At 48.1% G+C, this 19,367-nt stretch overlaps 2 protein-coding genes and 1 long non-coding RNA gene across 3 annotated transcripts in view; 1 reads left to right on the forward strand and 2 right to left on the reverse strand.

Annotated features, from left to right (window-relative positions):
- DLX6 (distal-less homeobox 6) overlaps positions 1-4,268 on the forward strand; it is a 5,500-nt gene extending 1,232 nt beyond the window's left edge. The window contains exons 2-3 of the mRNA XM_010363290.2: positions 885-1,078; positions 3,023-4,268. Of these exons, the coding sequence (XP_010361592.2) occupies positions 885-1,078; positions 3,023-3,274 (446 nt within the window). The 3' untranslated portion in view covers positions 3,275-4,268. The remainder of the gene's footprint in view (positions 1-884; positions 1,079-3,022) is intronic.
- LOC104662289 overlaps positions 1-5,377 on the reverse strand; it is a 46,051-nt gene extending 40,674 nt beyond the window's left edge. The window contains exon 1 of the long non-coding RNA XR_747967.1: positions 5,124-5,377. This is a non-coding gene — a long non-coding RNA (uncharacterized LOC104662289). The remainder of the gene's footprint in view (positions 1-5,123) is intronic.
- An 8,302-nt stretch (positions 5,378-13,679) lies between these two features.
- DLX5 (distal-less homeobox 5) lies at positions 13,680-18,254 on the reverse strand. The gene is made up of 3 exons (XM_010363289.1): positions 17,573-18,254; positions 15,492-15,676; positions 13,680-14,362 (listed from the first exon to the last, which is right to left on the reverse strand). Exons 1-3 carry the CDS (start codon positions 17,925-17,927, stop codon positions 14,033-14,035), a joined length of 870 nt encoding a protein of 289 aa, XP_010361591.1. The 5' UTR covers positions 17,928-18,254; the 3' UTR covers positions 13,680-14,032.
- Between the last annotated feature and the right edge of the window lie 1,113 nt (positions 18,255-19,367).

Genomic DNA, 19,367 nt, shown 5'->3' on the forward strand with positions numbered 1-19,367 from the left:
AGGCTGTAACCCACGTTTGACCCGGCTGGGGACATTTCTGGGCCGGAACTGGGGAGCGTGTTTTGCTTCCCAGCCCACGCTGGGCAGGCAGTGGCCTACTTTGCGTGGAGAGCCCCGTGTGCCTCAGTGACTCGGAGGGAAACTGGCGTGGCCTTCGCTCTGGTTAAACTAGTAACAGTCAGGCTCTTTCCAGTGGGCTTTAAAGTGTCCCTCACCTTCATCCCTAACCGGGCCCCCTGTCTAGGTTTTCGCTACAGTGTTGGCTGCTCCTTTGTTCGTGGAGGCGAAGCAAAGAACCTCGGGCTGATGGTTCGCAGCATCCGAGGGGGACAAAGTTGCTGTGAGAGGCGCAGCCTGCTAGTGGGCTGGTCTGAGCTGTTGGTTGTGTTTTGTTTGGGGATTTGGTCCTCCTCATGAGAGTCATTTCAAACATGCAGAGGATGCTCGATGCACTGAGCTTGAAGCTGGTGACATCAAGTCAACTGGCCGCATAAACACCTGGGTGGCTCAAGCACAGCTTCAGTTACTGTTAAGCCAGGCACAGGGGCCCCGCTTCATCCGGAGAGCTGCTGCCTTGCTGCTCTGCGCACCCCAGAGAGCCTCCGGCACCGCCTCCGCTGCGGCAAAGCGGCTGTCTGAGAGCCTCTGGCACTCCCTTGGCCCGGACACTGCACAATGTTAGGGCCAGGGACTGGGTCAAGGAGATTACGCAGACACTGGGAGCACACGAGCAGAGTGGACCAAGAGAGGTAGGGGCATCATAGGGATTTTTCGAGGTAACCCTTATTGGGCTTTGGGGAGACTCGTTGCAGGCCAGGCCAGGAGCAGGGAGATGGCAGCAGTGGCCTCCCGGGTGACCGCTCCTCTGTGTTATTTGCTTGCAGATCAACAAAAAACTACAGTGATTGAAAACGGGGAAATCAGGTTCAATGGAAAAGGGAAAAAGATTCGGAAGCCTCGGACCATTTATTCCAGCCTGCAGCTCCAGGCTTTAAACCATCGCTTTCAGCAGACACAGTATCTGGCCCTTCCAGAGAGAGCCGAACTGGCAGCTTCATTAGGACTGACACAAACACAGGTAATTCCCGAGAAGCCCAAGTATCCCTGAAATACTGGTCCCGCTTGCAGATCGAGCAGGGAGCACATCAGGAGGAATTGTTGGCCTAGTCAACCAAGGATGGAAGGAGCTTAATGACAAATGCCTTTTGCTCCAGTTATGCACTTTCCTGGGACAACACAGTTTGGAATGAATGACCTGGTATTGAATACTGGATTGGATTTGCACATCCTTCCAACCCTCGGCGACCCCACCCCAGCCTAGAATCCTTTTGTGTCCAAACTCATAATTCAATTGAGTCTTATTCCAGAGCAGAACAACATGAAAGAGAACAAACATTTAGGAGAAAAAGGTTTACAGGCCAGGAGGCAGAATAAGGTTCAACTTTTTTAAGGATCCTTTTGTAGGCCCTGGGAACTAATAAGGTTTTCAACTCATTGACACAGAAAGAAAACTTATGAAATGAACTAAGAAAAAAACAAAGTAGACATAGGTTCCAATGGGGTTTAGTAAAGGCACCAAAGTGCAATCTGTTTATCCTAGGAGTGGCAAGGTGGGTTTTTCTGAAGATGTCCCTAAGCACAGTGGTTGAGTCATCTGGGTGACAGGCTGATGTGGTCTGAGCTGTCTCCCTGGAGCACAGGACTTGGGTGTAGTGGCAGAGTTGGAGATCAAAAAGAAATGTTACCAAAATTGTAACAGGTGAAGCCACAGTTAAGTACAGTTACTGAAGTTCTCCCATCCTACTAATTTAAAAGCCATAGAAGGCATTTCAGATTTCACAAGAAGGAGCTTAGGTGAGTATATTAGGACCCTGGTCAAAAAGCCAGGCTGCAATCACCTGCAGTTTTTGTTGATTAATTTACCTAGATGGAGTAAGTAGGCCTCATCTGATGTAGGTAATCTTCAGCAAGGGGACCTCAGGTTTTATGAGACCATTGCTGGAGACGGATTGTGTGTTGACTTAAGACAGTTATTCCTTAAGCTGTTCTTTTTCAATTTAGCCTGTTTCCTCTTTCCATATTGCTATTCATATATTTGGGGTTTGATATGAAAGGATTCCGGCTATTCAGTAGCTTGTATGCCTCTTGAAAAAGTAGATTCCTATGACTAGGGGATTTTAAAGGTAAAGGAAGCTGCACCATAAAATTTCCTTCTTCAAATAAAGTAGATCTGAAATATTGGCCTAGATATGCTCCCATCCCAGATTTCTTGATCAACGTTTAATTTTCAGAAGTCCTTTGACTTTTAGTTACTATACTAACAATCATGTGATGATCGTTGACCAGTTTGACTAGGCAACATACAAAATAGGGAATGAAGGAGCTGCAATCCTTAATCCCTGCAAGATTATGGGGATATATTTATGTCTGGAGAAAGATGCTTCATGTATAATCTATGGCATATGCAATATATGCATAGATATATTGAAGGCATTTAGTTATAAATGTGTAGGCTTTAATCTCTTCAGTCATTTGCTCCCTGTGCCTGTATAGAGATACCAGCTTTTGGGTATCTCTACGCATGTACGGGAAGCAAATGACTATGTGAAATAGTCATTTTACGTAGACTAAATGTAAAAACACAAGACTTTCAGAGGAGGTACATTCAATTGAATGACTTTGATTTGAAAGGGCTCCTTTTAAAAATCCTTCTTTAGGCTTCAGACCTGGTCATCTCATTCAGTTTTGTCTTATTTATACTGTTGTTTTAAACACCTAGGCTAGCATGCAATTCTAGGATTACAATAATTTTCGGTATCCAGGCAAGATACCTAGTAGGTTGGAGGAAGTGGGAGTGTAAGAGGCTAGAAAGAGGTGGAAGGAGGCGGGGACTTGGCTTGTAGGCATTGGCGGTGGTTGTTTTTTGTTTTAAACTTTTCTAATATTGCTTCCAAACCCTTGAGTGATGCTAGAGGCACTGGTTTGATGTTTATGGGCCTAATGATTGCTGCATTTCTTGCAGGTGAAGATATGGTTTCAGAACAAACGCTCTAAGTTTAAGAAATTGCTGAAGCAGGGCAGTAATCCTCATGAGAGTGACCCCCTCCAGGGCTCTGCGGCCCTGTCGCCGCGCTCGCCAGCGCTGCCTCCAGTCTGGGACGTTTCTGCCTCGGCCAAGGGTGTCAGTATGCCCCCCAACAGCTACATGCCTGGCTATTCTCACTGGTACTCCTCTCCACACCAGGACACGATGCAGAGACCACAGATGATGTGAGTTGTCCAAGGAAACACCCTAGGGAAACGTCTGAACAAGGAAAAGAGGATCCGGGACCTGCTTGTATCTGCGAAAAGGAGCCGAAGAAGCAGGCTTAGGAGAGCTCATAAATGTGGCGAGAAGCCGACTAGGCTTCTCTCCCTCTCTCTTTCTCTCCCTCTCCTTTCTTTTCACTTCTTCTTCCTTTCCTCCATTCCTTCTTTCTTTCCTTTTTCTTTCTACCTTTCTTTTCTTTTTTCCTTTCCACTTTTTTTTCTCATTTACCTTCTCTCTTGAGCAATGTCAGTAATTAATCTTGCATCTCAGAGAGAGAGAAAGAGTGTGTGTGAGAGAGAAACTGGTTTCTATGCCAGTACTCCTGAAACCCTTTACTGTAAGGTTATTTTCTCTTACCCCTTGGCATCCAGACTCTGAGCCTCTTCTTCTCTTTGGGAGTATCCATCAAAATGACTTTTTTTAAAAAACAGATTTTCCCCCAACCAGAAGAATCTGCACAAACATGGCAGCGTTTTTACTTGTTTAATGAGTTTAAGACATTACATGATGAAAGAGAAGCATTTTGGACTCCTGCATTTTTTATTTACCATTCCCAGACTGACAAGAAAAAGAAAAATCCTCACATAACAGCCCTTCTCTAAAGAAAAAGGAAAAAGTGGCTGTAAGATTAGAACATTGCTACAAAGGGAATGCTGCATGTTTTATCAAAATGCAATGACCAGGAATGATGGTTGATTAAACAAACAAAACAAAAACCACTCTTTCCCCACTCCACCCCCCAGAACCCTGAACTGGAATCAGGAAAGACGGAGGAAATAATCGAAATTGCCATTCTATTGCTTTGACACCTTTACTAGGTGAATTGGTGGCATTCACAAAGCTAATAGGGACATTTATATCAAGAAACATTTCTGTATATATTGTTGAATTTTAGTTGTACATATACTTTGTATGTTTTTGTCTTCTTTCATATATGGAGTAAAAGCCACAAAACGCTAAGAGTGTCTTGTATATTTCTCTGTGTGTCTCTTTCCCTCTCTTTCCTCCCTCCTCCCTCACTTCCCTTCCGCCCATTATATTTTCTATCACCCTTAAAAAAATTCCTATTTCCTAATATGGGAAATTATATATATATATATATATATGTGTGTGTGTGTGTGTGTGTGTATGTGTGTGTGTGTGTGTGTGTGTATATATATATATATATATATGTATGAACATCAAGTGCCTGCAAAGATGTCAGTTTGCACTACTAGCCTTTGTCTTAGGTACTTTAACATTAACCATGGATGTTCTCTCAGCTTTCTTTACATATTATGTTTTTATTGTAATTTCTACACATTTATCTACTTTTAAACATTAGAATGACCTATCCTCAAGTTAACTTCTAGACATCACAGTAGTTTCTAGTGCTGAAACTGAGTATTCTCCTTTCTCTTTTCCCAGCCCAAATAATACAGCCATATTTATCTTTGGATGCAATTTTTAAAAACATAGGAAAGAAAAAAGTGAGAATAGAGTGCACAATTATGCCTACTTAATGTTTAAAACCCATTGCCAGCTAGCTAGGTAGGAAAATGCACTATCCTGGATGAAATACATCCTTCCGATCTTGGGGAAAGCACAGAAATAATGAAAATGAAAAGTTCTTCCGTCATACAAGCAGGAAGCCCCATACTGCGAGAATTAATGGCTACAGACCTGGGCATCCTTCAAATTATGAACCTTGAAACCACTGAGCCATTTATCAGAAGTCAATAGAGATACTCAGAGTGCTCCATATAATGACAGCGACATACAGTCGTGCAAAAGGACAGTCACTATAATTAGACACAAAGCAAAGACTACTTACCAATATACCCGTTCCTTTTTTTGTTGAGCAACTTCCACGCTCAGTCAGTCTTCAGAATGGTTTAAAACCGATCAGTCTTGTCATTTTCTAGCATTCGCATTGTTACATTAGGAAAAATGTTTTCTTTTCTTTTTTCCCCCTTCCTACTGTGAAACTTTGGGTTCGTAGCTCCCCAGGATCAATTCTGAACAAAGCCTCCAGCTGCAGTGCCATCCAATTTGAAGCAGACATTGGGGACAATTTAAGGTTTTTATCCACAAGAAGGTTTTTTTCCATTCTCTTAAATGCAGCCATAATTAGAGTAATTTTTCATGTAGCCCGCTGATTACAGCGTTTTTACCGTCAAAGATAATTACCTGTAATTTTCTTCCACTTTTAATACTAAAAAGCCATCTTTATTTAGATTCAGGAACAGGAAAGGCGAAACAAAAGAGGGAAATTATTCTGTTATTCATACACAAATTGCAGAGACGTAGGACCTAAAATTGAAAATTAACCAAAATTATAATGCTGAAAAGAATGGAAGAGGTTGCAGAAGTACAGCTGGTAGTGGGGCTTTGCTGAATTATTCAAATTACGTTAGGGAGAAAGCTACCATACATCGAAACCAACACTAATTTTTCTTTAAAAAAATTCACCAGATACATGCCAAACCACTGTGAGTGCATAACATTCTGAAACTCGGCAAATGCATGTTGACATATTCGAGGTGTTGTCATGATGCATTTGTATCGATCTGTTTATCTCTTAACAGGAGTTTAATTAAGAAATTCTGCCAAGTAGTTCCCCCAGACTGTCCTTGGAACTGGGCTTTCTCTGGATCCTCTGAACCTCAAGGGTTAATATGTTCACTCTTTAGAATGTATTGACCCTATGGTAAGCGGATTCCCGAGGGAGGGATTGGTAGGAGGGGCGTGGGCGAAAGGCATCGCCCAGTGGTGGTGCCTACTACGCCTCCCCACGTTCGAACTTCTCCAGAGGTTGCAGTGTTCGAGTTGTGGAGCCTAGTTCTGACCGTCTTTCCTATTTAAAAAGAGATAAAGTGGGGGAGAGAGAGAACAATAGCTGGGGATGGGGTAGAGGAGGGAGGGAATGAAGGGAACGATTTCTCTTTGGCACCAATAAACATCTCATTATCTTTTGACACAAGTTAGTCAAAAGGTTTCTGCCGCCGAGAAAGGCCTTTTTGCACTGGGATGGAAAGCCAAGGATTTCTCAGGCACTTAACATCTCTAGTTGCTTACAACGTCTACAGGGTCAGGAAACAGCGTCATCTATAGATAGAACAGCACGGCTTCTTGCTGGAGTCTTCCTTGGTGCGTTTCTAAATTTGGGTTTTCCAGCTCCCCAGCTCGGTTCTGCGTCTCAGCCAATCATGCCCCTCCAACCCCAAGGTCGCAGCGTTTGTGCTCGGCGGGCAGTAACTCCAAGACCCGCATAGCCTCCTCCCACCCCCACCGCCCTGACACACCAGCTTGAGGCAAAGACCCTGAAAAGCAGCCTCGAAGGGGTTCAGAGGCCAGTTATTTCGGAAACCTTCGAAGGGGCTACACCGTCCAGAATTCATCAGACTACACCTGCCTTTGCAAATGTCCGCATACCTGTGGTTCTAAAGGAGCCCCATCGCGAGCTCCGTTTGATATCTTGTCGCCTCAAAATCTAAAATCACGGCCACATGTAAAGCCCTCTCTGGATTCACCTAGGATTAGCTGTGAATAATAATTCTCAAATAGATTTTAGCTTGGAATCTCCAGCCGAGTCTCTCCACACCTTATAGAAACATGGTATTTTTCGCAGGCTCCAGTCACAAGCTGCACCAAATACATCAACAACATAGAAAACAAGAAAGACAAATCGAATACTGAAGGATCCCATTCTCATTCGAATCCTTTCACTCAACAGAACAACAATCCTTTTTACTGTTAAAGGGGATAAAAGGTCAGCATAGAGAAATCTACAAAGCAAAGTTGTAGCCCATGATAAATTACAATGGCAACATGTATCTTGGAAACGGTGAGAAGAGAAATAAGAACTGTTCCTTGAAGTATACAAGAAATAAAAACTTACCATTAGTGAGTATCTCTTAAGCAATGATCAGGGTCTAGAAATCTATACTGAACCGAAGCACAGGAGAATATTTTTCTGAGTCTCAGGGCAGAAGCTCTTTCTCTATATTCTTGGTTGAGTGAGCACATCCAGGTGTGAAATTGTTTGCACACCCCAGCACCTCTTATATTGCCAGCAAAATTAGCTGTTATTACTGTCACTGTTTAGTGATGGTTAGCGTGGTACAAAAAAAAAAAAAAAAAAAAAAAAAAAAAAAAACTGCTGTAATCAAGACCTGGCGCATCTTTGCAAATTACAGATAATTGTAAACGTCCAGATTATGATAATAGCATCCTAATCCAGCCTGCAATATAATTATTACAGAGTGTTACATCTGAAACTGTCCAGTAGGGCTAATTCAGCCATTATTTAGACCCTATTTTTGCACTGCAAATGGGTTGCTGAGTTGAAAATGTACGATTGTAATTTCACAGGGCACTCAATGAGTAATGGTATAGGAAGAGGAAAATACAAAAGTGAAATGTGAACAGCGATCAAATCAAACCCTGAAGGACAAAAGACTGTTTGATTCATATGGAAAAAGAAGAGCAAGAATTAAGAAAATAGCAAATCAGTGGTCTGAAGCATTTCATGTCCAAATCTTCAATAGTGCAGGGCTGATGTGTTTGCAAGGGCAGCTGCATCTGCTACTGTCTGGAGTCTAAAATAATTTTTCTTTTTCTTTTTTTTCCAAACCCCCTGTCTTTTACTCCCCCTTCTCTCTCCAGAAACATTTTCCTGTTTTAAAAAGGTGTCCCTCCCCCAAAGCAAAGAACATTTGTCAGTTTCACCATTGTTTCCACAAAATCGCTTCAGAGTGTGCCTGTCACTTGTTTACGAACATTTTCTTAAATGAATTTGCTGTCTCTCTTGTTATCCAAGTAAAATGCCCTTGGGCACTTGTGTTTCTGTCCTCTGTCTTCATTCTCTTTCACCGTGAACTAAGTCATAGAATCCTAGATGATATTAGCAGAAAACGTATTAAATGCTGGTAATTAAATATAGCCAGCTGGGAAGCTGTCTTCTCCAGTAGGCTTGGCTGGCTATTGGTTTTAATCCTATCATTAACTTTTATTAATTAACACCCCCCCACCACCATATAAACCAGTCCAGCTGCTTCCTTTGCTACCTGTCACGGATGTGCTAAAATGAGCAAGGTCAATCTTACTAAAATATAGGAGGACCAAAGAAGGAGGGAGTTAGAGCAAGAGAGGGAGAGTTAGAGCAAGAGAGGCTGGAGAGAGGCTGGGGGACTATGCTGGTCCCAGAGTCAAAGAGCTCTAGGGGTTCAAGCTGTTGCTTCCCGGAGGATGAACCCTGCCCTGGTGGAGGATTCTGGAGTCTAGTTCTGGTTCCCGGTGGGGACCTCCTAGTCAAAGATATCTAAAGCCCGTTTATCCCCAGGAGCTCAATTTTCCCACCATGAATACAGAGAATTTCCTAGGCATCTTTTCTAGCTTCCAGGCCAATGTGCGTCGACTCTCCCTCCTCCCACCACTTCACAGACCCAGGAGCTGCCCAACCAGGGCCACCCTGCAGGGTGGCAAGCAGGCTTCCTAGCTCTTGTGAATTTAAGGGCAATAATGAAATGTCCCCTGTTTAGTGACCCCTGTTTATAGATGAAAGTTGAGTCCATATCCTGCTCTTCCTCCGCCCCTCTTCCCTGACCTTGCAAATGGCAAGTGGCAGAAATAGTCCTGGATGACAATAAGCTTCCATTGGCAGGTTTCTGTCTTCTCGGTTAGCGAGAGAGAGAGAGAGAGAGAAAGAAAAAGCTTTTAAAATATATCATAGCTTGGAAACTGTTTACCGCCCTTTACCCTCACGCACTTCTAAAAAAAAAAAAAAAAAAACGCTAGACTGCATGAGACTGCATGGTGAAGATTCCACAGAGAATCCTTACCAAAACTAGGAGAGAGGGAGGGTATGTGTGTAGAATGATGTTATGAAGCTATTTTTTTTTCCTTCCTGTGGTGAAAGGTCGTAATGTGTGGTATTTCACGGTTTTATATAAATCTTGGTTTAGGATGTGGAACAGACTCAATAATACATGTGCTTTTGGCAAAGAGACTCCTTCGGATCCCATAAATCAGAAGTAAATAAGAAGTCCAAGTGAACAAAAGAGCAGGAACATTTAATTGATGCAAAACAGGACTCTCATCTGCTTTAAAGAGAGGTTCATGTAAATTCCCTTAGTTCCTATCTTCACGGTTAGAGCCCGACCTATAAAACAGGTTATTACATTACAGCCGGCAGCCTTGGATGATTGAAAGGAAAGACTCCCCACCACCAACACACACACACACACACACACACACACACACACACAGACACACACACGCAATAGATACAATGTATACTTTCTGCCCTGAGGAATCGAAAGCCTGTCAGATGCAACAGAAAACGCCGAGGGTGGGGGGAAAGAGACAGGGCTGCGTAGAAAATATTTAACCAATCCCACATGTGCCACCGCTATTTGGGCTATTTTTAAGGCCCAGAGTTCGCTGCGACTGGGCTGAGGTTGAAAAAAACCAAGCACTGTGTGCAAAGACCGCGGGCAACCTGGGAACGCAAGCCGAGGCCGAGAGCAAGCTGCAGCGCCCCCTCCCCAAGCTCCGGAGCGGCGGGAGCCTCCACTGGCTACTGTGGGAGGGGGTGCTTAAGGGTGGAGGAACTGGGTGACCGCAGGCGGATCCGCCGGCGTGGCGAGCTTCCCAGAGGTGCCCGAGGGCGTCTGCCCTCTGGGTGTGCCTCCAGGGAGGGCTAGAGAGCTCTAGGTTGGCAAGATCCCAGTGACCAGTGGGAGGCGCGAGATCCAAGGGGTTGCAGGGATGGGGCGGAAAGGAGGGGTGGTTGGGTAGCCTAAAGGTCCCTCTCCCGGAATACAAGGAAGCGCTAAGAAGGAGGATGTGGGGGCAGTGTTCCTGCAGGTATCCCGGGCTCTTCGGGCTGGAGAGCTCAGGAGACTGAGCAGTGTCAAGGCTGGAGTGAGCTATAGGGCGCGCTGGGAGGAGGTGAGCGCAGCCTGGCTTTGGCGCGCTGTGGGTGACTCCCTGGACTGCGCGGCCAGGGCGCCGCGAGCGGTGGGGCGTCCGGTGGGATCAAAGGAACCGGAGGAGGCCAGCCGACGCGTCTGGGATTGTGGGATAAGGGGCGGGAGAGACGAGATTGACATGGGCGGGGAGATCCTGGCCTGGCCTGTGTCACCGGAGGGGGTTGTGTGCGTTTGTGTCTTCGTGCGGATCTACGCGCTCTGGCCTGAGGCCGAACCCTGGGTGGATCCGAGTGTGAGTGGACAGGCTCCCGGGTGGGTGCTCCGACGGGAGGGAGAGAGAGCAAGCGAGATCAAGGGCAGCGAGGTCTGCGGGTTTCTCTGTGTGTGTGTCTCAGGCCCTGTGGCTCAGCACTGGAGCCGCCTGGCACCCACAGGAATGCGGCTTCTCTCGGATCCCCAGGCCGCCCTTGTCCCACAAGGAGGTGGCCGCCAGGAAAAAGGGGGAAAAAGGGCAGAAATCCGCCTAGCCCAACCCGAGTCTCAAACAAAGGCCAGCTTATCTGCTCTCTTACAGGAGGGCTCAGGAGGTGGTCTGGGCACCGAGGAATAGCGCTGGCCCTGACCGCATGCCCCAGCCTTTCTGGGGTTTGTGAGGAGCTCTGAAGATGGCGGTGAGGTGTTGGAAGTAAGGGGTGGGGAGTGTGAAGCCGCCCACTGAAAAAAGCATTAATCTTGGAAAGGACTTGATTCGTTTTGGGAGCACTAGACTGAGAGCTAGGCAAGTGGAAACCGGAAGGGGCAGGCAGAGGGGTCACCCAGTGGGATGTCAAGAGTGGGACCGGCCGGTCCGGGAATATGCTGGGGAGTGGATCACGTTTATATTTGACGTAGGAAAAACAATGGAGAGGAAGAGAAGGTGGAAGGGAAGGCAAGGGAGAGAAACATCACATAGATATTTTTAGACTTTGCTGAAGATCTGTTATTTTTACATCCTTGGGCGCAGGACTGCAGGGAGTTAAATTCCCCTGAGAGAATCCCCATGGTGCCAGGGAAAGCCCGCTACAGACTGGTTTACCAGAATATTTTTGTCCACAGCTCCCAGACCAAGCTAAAAAATAAAAACCGCACGAGAGAAGAGGCCTTTGCGAGTGGAAGAAGTGAGGTTAGCACAAGGGAAAGAATCTTGAAACCAAGTCTGTGTCTGCGCGGCGTTGGGCTGGGCCACCTAGCAATGAGGCTTTAGTGATCTTAACTACAAGCAGCCTCAAAGCTAGGGTGAAGGAGTGGTCATTTAAAAAGAGCTTCCCTCTTTCTCTAGAAGAGAATCCGAACCCTCCCTTCCCTCAGTTCGGCCGCGCCCGGTGAATGGGGATGAGGAAGGGATCCCCTTCTTTTCCACCAGTAATGGGGCTGGGGAGATTATAGGGACAGCTGGAAAACTATCTGCCCTCTTTGTGTGCATAAAGGAGAACAGTATGTTCCAAGCACATTCCTGCCACTCTTAGGCAGCCAGTAGGTGAGAAATATTGGAGGTGTGCAGTGGGTGCGCCCCCACCCCCAACCTTCCCAAACACGCACCCCTTGGCAGGGAGAGGCGTCCGCGCAGGGGAAAGCCAGGCGCTGGCACACCGCGAGCGCGGGTTTCTCCCAGTCGGAGTCGCCAGAAATAAAGCGCTAGCTCTCGGTGTAATGGAAACTCCCGAAATCCTTGCAAGCAAAGAAAGAAAAGTAGGAAGTGGATATCTTCATCTCTTCCCCAATCCCTCTGTCTCTGTGAGCGCAGAAAACAAACTGGGGCACCCTTTGGCTTTCCCCACCCCCCCACTACCCCCCGCCGCAAACCTTCCTATTGCCACCTCTTCCCCCGCACCCAATGCTCCTTCCGAGAAAATAAGGCTGCAGCGGATTGGGGAGACGGAAATACTGAGTCGCGGTCGCTCTGGAGTTGGGGGTGCGGGAGGAGGAGGGGTCCACAGGCCAGGCTGCCGGGCGTAGTGCTACCTCGGAGCCAGGCTGCGGGGTATGTCTGAAGAGTGGTCAAAATATTGATTCCTCCAAGAAGCAAGCTGTTCCACACTGGCGGGCCTGGTAACTCTTCTAGAAAAAAAATAAAGGAGAAGAGAAAGAAAAAAATAAAGGAGATGGAAGGGAGGTAGGGAGAGAAGAGGAGGAGGAGGCAGGCAGAGAGAGAGAGAGAGAGAAACATGCAGGTAAGGCAAATTCCCCTCAGGGCACATAGCGTGCCTTTTCAGGTCTAGTCTCCCAACCCTGGAAGAGCCTTCTCAGAAATCCTCAGCGACAGGATATAATTTTTATGCTCTAATCTACCGCCACTTTAAGAAGGTTCTTTTGTCACATTTATTGCTGCTGACTTCCTAGCTGTAAAATATTTCACATGCATCTTGTAATTTCCAACGCAACATTTTCCTTCGTATCCTAAGGAGAGTCAGGCCCACTGAAGGACAGTCAGACAGAAAGAGATCTACAATTCAGGCCTGGGTCTTTAGGCGCAGTGCGTAGTTCTGGTCATACTGTTGATATCTACATGCAGGAGTGCAAGAAGAAGGAAGGGACACAGGGCACAGCTGCAGCAACTCCTTTCTCTCTGTCCCAAAGAAGGCTTCCCAAAGGAGAAATCTTCGTAAACAAATTCCATTTTGCATCATTTAGAGCCTGTTTTGCCACTGTTTTATGTAAAAGCAAAGCAGAGGAAGCTCCTTCCTGAAAAAAGGAAGGAGGGAAGGGAAATATTAAGAATATTATCTCACGCAAAATGAAATCAACACGGTGTCACAATGCTTTCCATTCCTTCCTTTCCCCAACCCTGAAGTTCCCTCTTCACAGTGTCTACAATGTGTTCATCTCTCAAAAAGAGCTGATACATTTATAATCATACTCCAAAGAGTCCAAGGTTTTATCATTTGCCATGCTCCAAACATTTTTGATTTTTAAAAAATGTAATAGGTGTGAGGGAGGATTTTTCTTTTCGTTTTCTCATCTCTGGAAACTCCCTTTGAAGGGTAATTTGTCTAATTGCTCTGGCACTACACAGAGGCTGATGATGGGTGGGGGCGCTTCTCCAAGATAATTGCTTTGAGCTTAGAATTCAGAGGGGTTATTGAGGGATTTCTGTTGCCTTCTAACTCACATACAGGGTGAGAGGGATGTATTTTTATTTCAGCATAACCTTCTACCTGAAACAATTTGGGGTTAATTTTATCTAAAGGTTTTTTGTGTGTGTGTGTGGCTAAGCAAAAACACACACACATAACACACAAAGTATAGCATTAAACACATACACATATACAGTCTGCATGCATGCAGCCCTGACTTTTTTTTTTTTTTTTGCCTTGTTGGATCTCTGCAGAGCTTGTCCTTCTTTAGTTGCCTTCAATAAAACTTCACTAGCCAGTTATCAGAGGGGCAGAATTAAGTATTTTTCAGAAACAATCCGCTTTTCATGGTCGAAATAATTTTATTTATCCAGAATATACAGTTTAATTCCTCTATCTACACTTATTTACATGGCTAAAATGACATTGAAAAAAGTCTTTTGAAAAGTTGAGGTCATAGATTTCAAGGCACCATTGAAAGTGTCCACAGTTGCGCAAAAAAAGTCCTCTGTAAAAAAGGGGGGGCGGTCCTTTGAAACGCAATAACTTACATGCAAAAAAAAAACAAAAGCTTTACACATGAATCTTTTTGTTTCAGTTTTCCGAACTTCCCCATATGAATTCCTTTCTTTATGATTTTCTAGAACAGCAAAACACAGTAGTCCCAAGAAAGAGAGTAAGAGAGAGCAGCCCATCTAATAGAGTGTCCCGGAGGCCAGCGCCAGCGGGTGCTGTAAGGAGCCGGGTGGCGGCAGGTGGGAACTGATTGAGCTGGCTGCACTTGTGTACCAGGATGCAGAGTTCTCCAGGTAGCTGGACGCTGGGGACTGGTTGGAGGTCGGAGGGTGGGCATGAGGGTGGTGGCTGAGCGAGCGGGACGAGCCCTGGGGCTCCCACACCGCTGGAGACTGCGGCGAGTTACACGCCATTGGGTCGCTGGAGCTGGGACTGTGCTCCGGGGGCATCTCCCCGTTTTTCATGATCTTCTTGATCTTGGATCTTTTGTTCTGAAACCAGATTTTCACCTGAGTTGGGGAACAAAGGCACACGTTACCAGGACACTCAGAGGTCGCCCGCGCCTTCCCCGGGGCGACAACTGGAGGCATCTTCGGGCCCCTGGGCGGCCCAGCCCTGCCTGGCGTCTCCCGGCCGCTTGCGGCCTAGGACCAAGAAGCTATGCCTGAGGCAAACCGTGGAGCTCTGGCCACAGAGGGCGCCTTGGCCGGCTCGGTGCGCCCCGGCCCAGTGAGACCACAACCCCAAGGCTTGTCTTTTGTTTGGGCTGGGGGCGGATGGCGCGAGCGCAGCGGGTGTGCGCCCGAGTGTGCGCAGCGGGTGTGCGCCCGAGTGTCCGCGGCGGCGGCGTGACTCGTGTAAGCCTGCGCAAGACGCGCGGAACGCGGCGAAGGTCTCCAAAACAATCGCGGGAGCCCGGCAGGGAAGGGGCGTGGGGCGGGGTACGCGCAAGGAGCGAGCTCCCAACCTCCCGTCCTACTCGCTTCACTCCCTCTGCACCTCAGAGAGGCCAGAATCTGACTGCAGCTCTTGGTGGCGACTCGAACGTTCTTTATGCTTCCGTAGGCCCCAGCTGGGTTGGAGGAGTAAAGGGAATGGGACAATCCAGGAAGACTTCCCCCCGTACAATAGCGCCCCCCACCTCGCGACCCTCAGGCGGCCGTGGCCTGAAGCTCCCATAGGCTCAGGGCACGACCCTTCAGTTTCTCCGCTCCAGGCGAAGTTCTCAGCCTTTTCTTAGCCTGAGACCACCGCGAGGACACCAAGCCCTGCTCACCCCGAGAAGGCACTACATTGTTAAGAAAACCAGATAGCGTCTCAAGGTTGCAAAGCCTCTCTAGAAATAACCCTCCGCTTGCTTTCAACCCCAGAAATTGACCCCCGAGCTCCGGAGGCCCGATGCGGGGTGGGGGCGGCGGCCGCGGTTAGTGGGAGGTATCTCCAGACCGCTGATGAATCCCATCCCCACCGTCTCAAGGCCTGGCTCGCGAAGGTAAGAGCATAGGGGCTGGTGTTTTTGTGTCTGTTAGTTTCTCACGGGTACTGTTGAAACAGCTCCAGTCCCATCGAGACTGAACCGCGCGACTCAAACAGACCTGCAGCTCAGGCAGGTCCAGTGCATGGCAGCGGGGTATTTACCTGTGTTTGTGTCAATCCCAGCGAGGCGGCCAGCTCGGCGCGTTCCGGCAAGGCGAGGTACTGAGTCTTCTGAAACCTTCTCTGTAACGCGGCCAGCTGAAAGCTGGAATAAATAGTCCTGGGTTTACGAACTTTCTTTGGTTTGCCATTCACCATTCTCACCTCGGGCTCGGCCACTTCTTTCTCTAAATAATCAAAACAGACTCAGTTAAAGCTTGTCACCAGACAATGCCCTTTTTGCGGAAGGGCCTCAAATAGAGTCTTAGAGTTTCTTACCGCGCAGTCTTCACTCTTTGACCGTATCACCATCACCTCTGCTTTTCAAGACCGCGATAAATATGCTCCTCCCCCAAATATGGAAAAGCGCGGTAGCCTCTGATTAATTCCTACTCTGTTCATTCGGATAGTTTGTGTACAGCGTTTCCTACAACACAGCTTTCTCCTTGGCATCTGGGATTCAGCTCTTGCGGTGGTTCCTCCTTCTCCCGGACTTGTTTTTACGCCCACCCTATGCTCCCCCGCGTTTCCGAGACAAAAACACCAGACCCTCCCGGGGCTTCAAGGAGGCAGCCCTGGGCCGTGACCCCGCTTCTGTCGGCGTCTGTTCGGGCGCCCGCAGAAGCCAGACGCTTGGGCAGGGAAGACGCTAACTGAGGTCTCCAAAGTTCAAAGACCCACAAGCAAACTATGCTCCTTCACTTCAGCAGCAAGCGGTCGGGGCCGCAGCAGACAGAGGGCCGATTATGCAGCCCCCATAATCTCACTGCAGATCTGCGAGGGCACAGATGTGTCTGGTTTCTTTTACAAATAGACTTAATATGTTCTTGGTAAACACACACACACACACACACACACACACACACATACACACACAAAACTTCCACTTATGCACGAAATACAGAAAGAGTGAAAGAAACGAAGACGCCTCAACCCGGGGCTCTCTTTTAAAGTTCAGCAACAGTCACACATTGAGAAGGAACCAGTGGGGTGTTTTCGTAGGAAAGGGGCGGCAGGTCAGGACGAGATTCTCACTGTCATGAGTATGGGTTTGGGCGGGAGAGGGAGGGATTGCCAAACTCGAGTTGTACAAACGTGCCCTGGGGCTACAACTCCCCTTCCTCAAAAGTACCACCCCTCTGGAACTGGCGGAGAACCTCTCCAGGGTGTGTGTGTGTGTGTGTGTGTGTGTGTCAAGTTCCAGGGAGAAGTGTGGAGAATGAGGGCTGTGGTCTCAATTCTGCCAGAGTAGCGGATGCTAATATTAGCAGGATTATTAATGTGCTGGTGGGAAGAGATCAAACCTTACCAGTAAAACCTCTCCGCCGAGCCTCATGCCTCTCTCTTACCGCCCAAGCTCACTAACCCTCTTAAACTTTCTAAGTTTCAAAGTGGACGAAAAAGGAGGAGGGAAAGACACATTTTGGGCGTCTATGGAGAGAGAGAAAAAAAACTGCCCTACAACGTGACCCCTCAGCAACCCTCCTCCACCTTTAAATGGCTTTTTGTTTTTGGAAATGCCTGGATAAACCGCAAAGCTCTCGGCGCGCTCTTCTCTGGCTGGCTACAACTCCTTAACCCCCCACCCCCACCCAGCGTGCTCAGGGCACCCGCACCGTGCTAGCTTGTGGCGGCTCTCAAACTAATCCTGACTGAGTCTTTGAGGCAGCCTTCTACTCCCACTCGCACCAACCCAGCACGCTTACCAAAATTCCCAACAACTAACCTTCTCTTTATTACGCAAACGCCAGGGGCTGCTTGATTCTTTCTTCTCTCCACCCCATCCCCTTTCCAGCCTAGCCAGCTTCCTGGCCGGGCAAGCTGGGAATTCAGCGACTGAAGGGTCTTGGAAGGTGCCGCAGGGAAGAGACGCTAGTTCGAACCTCCGCAGGGCTCTCCTGCTAAGAATCCCTCAAATGCTGGCCGGAGAAACTCTCTTTGTCGGAGGGTCTGAGTCCTACTCCCTTCTGCCGGGTGCGCCCCCACTGCAGTGAACCTCTGTGACCCCCAATCTACCACCCCACCTCGCGCCCCCAGCGTCCTAGTCCCCCTGTATCTGCCCAGCCTGCCCCCGGTCCATATACCTGGCTGGTTGGTGGCGCTTGGGACGCGGTTGTAGGCGCCGCCGTACTGGTGGTAGGAGCTGGCGTAGCTATAGTCGGCATAAGCTTTGGCTGGGAAGCTCCCGGCGGAGCTGTTCACGCCGTGATACTGATACTGGTAGGGGTTGAGCGCTTTGCCATAGGAAGCCGAGGTAGGAGAGCAGTAGCCGTGCGGGGCTCCCCCCGTAGGACTGTAGTAGTCAGAATCGGTAGCTGACGACTCGGGCAAAGTTGGCGATTCCTGAGAAGGATGGTGCATAGCTGCGGACGTCTGGAACGGAGCTTGGAAGTCGCCGGATCGGATGCTGGGGACCCTTCTGTCAAACACTCCTGTCATCGCTCACGGGCGGCGGCAGCGGCTGTCTTTGCTGTTGTGGCGGCGGCGGCTGCCCGAGTTGGCTGTGGGGCTGCTCTGGTCTAAGCAGACATGGCTGTGGGAGCGAGGGAGGAGGAGGAAGAGGAGGAGGAGAGAAGGAGGAGGCGGCGGCCGCGGCGAGGAGGAGGCTGGGAGTCTTAGAGTCTCTGTCTCCGGCCGGCTGACTGCTGGCTGAGGCGCAGCACTGCCTTGGTTAAATCCTTAATTGCGCGCTTACGCACAGCGGGGTGGATCTGGTTCTATTGGCCAGGGCCTCGGGAGCAGCAGTAACACCCTAACTCGTCCAACTAGTTTTAGCACAACAAAGCATTGCTTAAAAAGGGAGTGGGGGGTACGGAGGGGGTGTGTGTGTTTGTCTGTGTGTGCGCCCGCGCCCTTGTGTTTTTGCTTGTTGTGAAGTGGAGGGGTCTCAGTCAATCTGTTTTTAGTAAATTCCAAAGACATCGCAGAAGCCCCAACACAAGGCTCTGTGATGTCTGGGGACAATGTGTTCCAATCAGAAGCCTCAAAAGTGCACATGTTTTGGGAATGAGGTGGGCGACCATCTTTCCTTGCTCCCCACTACCCCGCCCCCGTGGGCTGCACCAAAGGCGAGTGTAGAAAATACTGATACTGAAATAGGGAGTCAAGGTGCAGGGAGTGTGGGGTGGGGGGGAGTGTAGAATGGAGGCAAGAAGGAAGGGAAACAGCATTTTTTTTTGTTTTTTGTTTTTTAGAGGAGTGTTCGCAAGCAAGTTGTAACTTACATGTTTTGAAAATTTACTCTTTGGGGAAAGAGGCAACTTCCTTTGCAGGAGATGAGTGTGTCCCGGACGCGGGCTGGATAGGAATGCCCAAGAATGCACAATGTCCATTAAGTCGGTGAATGGCAGAGAGAGTTCCTGCAGCCCAAAGTCCATAACATGATTTTTAAAAATTACTGTCTTAAAGAAATATAGCTTAAGGAAGCCCAAATCCTCGTTGCTGGTTTGCAAGAAGAGCCAAACAGCTCCACTTCTGTTTAATATTTTCATCTATTTTCAAGCCATTGGAATAAAGAGTCTTTAACTATGTTCAGTGGCCAAAGACTCCTGCAAAGGTGAACGGATCCATGTATAACCTGCCATGCCTCCAGGAAAGAATGGGAAAGTCTCAGAAGTGGGGAAGGAGACAAGGATCAAAGCCTTTGCAAAGTCAGATGATGCTCATTGATTTCCCCCTCCTGGCTCCATGGATGTGGCACTCGAGGTCCAGTCTCTCCATTCCCTAGACCCGGATTTCTGTACCCTCTCCCCTTTATTTCCTGCTGCAAAGACATCCTACTTAGCTCCTATGCAAGGGAGGAAAGGATTCAAGAATCATTCAGTTGGTACACGAGGTCTAAACTTTGCTCTTCAGGAAGGTGCTATCCTTGTTCTAGTC

This window comes from Rhinopithecus roxellana, chromosome 6, assembly GCF_007565055.1.
Source record: "Rhinopithecus roxellana isolate Shanxi Qingling chromosome 6, ASM756505v1, whole genome shotgun sequence".
NCBI classification, from domain to species: Eukaryota; Metazoa; Chordata; class Mammalia; order Primates; family Cercopithecidae; genus Rhinopithecus; species Rhinopithecus roxellana.

Excerpts from the sequence above, each read along its gene's own strand:
- DLX5 (XM_010363289.1), bottom strand. The coding sequence starts at position 17,927 with ATGACAGGAGTGTTTGACAGAAGGGTCCCCAGCATCCGATCCGGCGAC. Across the intron at positions 15,677-17,572 it reads AAGCGCCACCAACCAGCCAG|AGAAAGAAGTGGCCGAGCCC; the intron begins GTATATGGACCG and ends TTGATTATTTAG. Across the intron at positions 14,363-15,491 it reads TGGGATTGACACAAACACAG|GTGAAAATCTGGTTTCAGAA; the intron begins GTAAATACCCCG and ends TCCCCAACTCAG.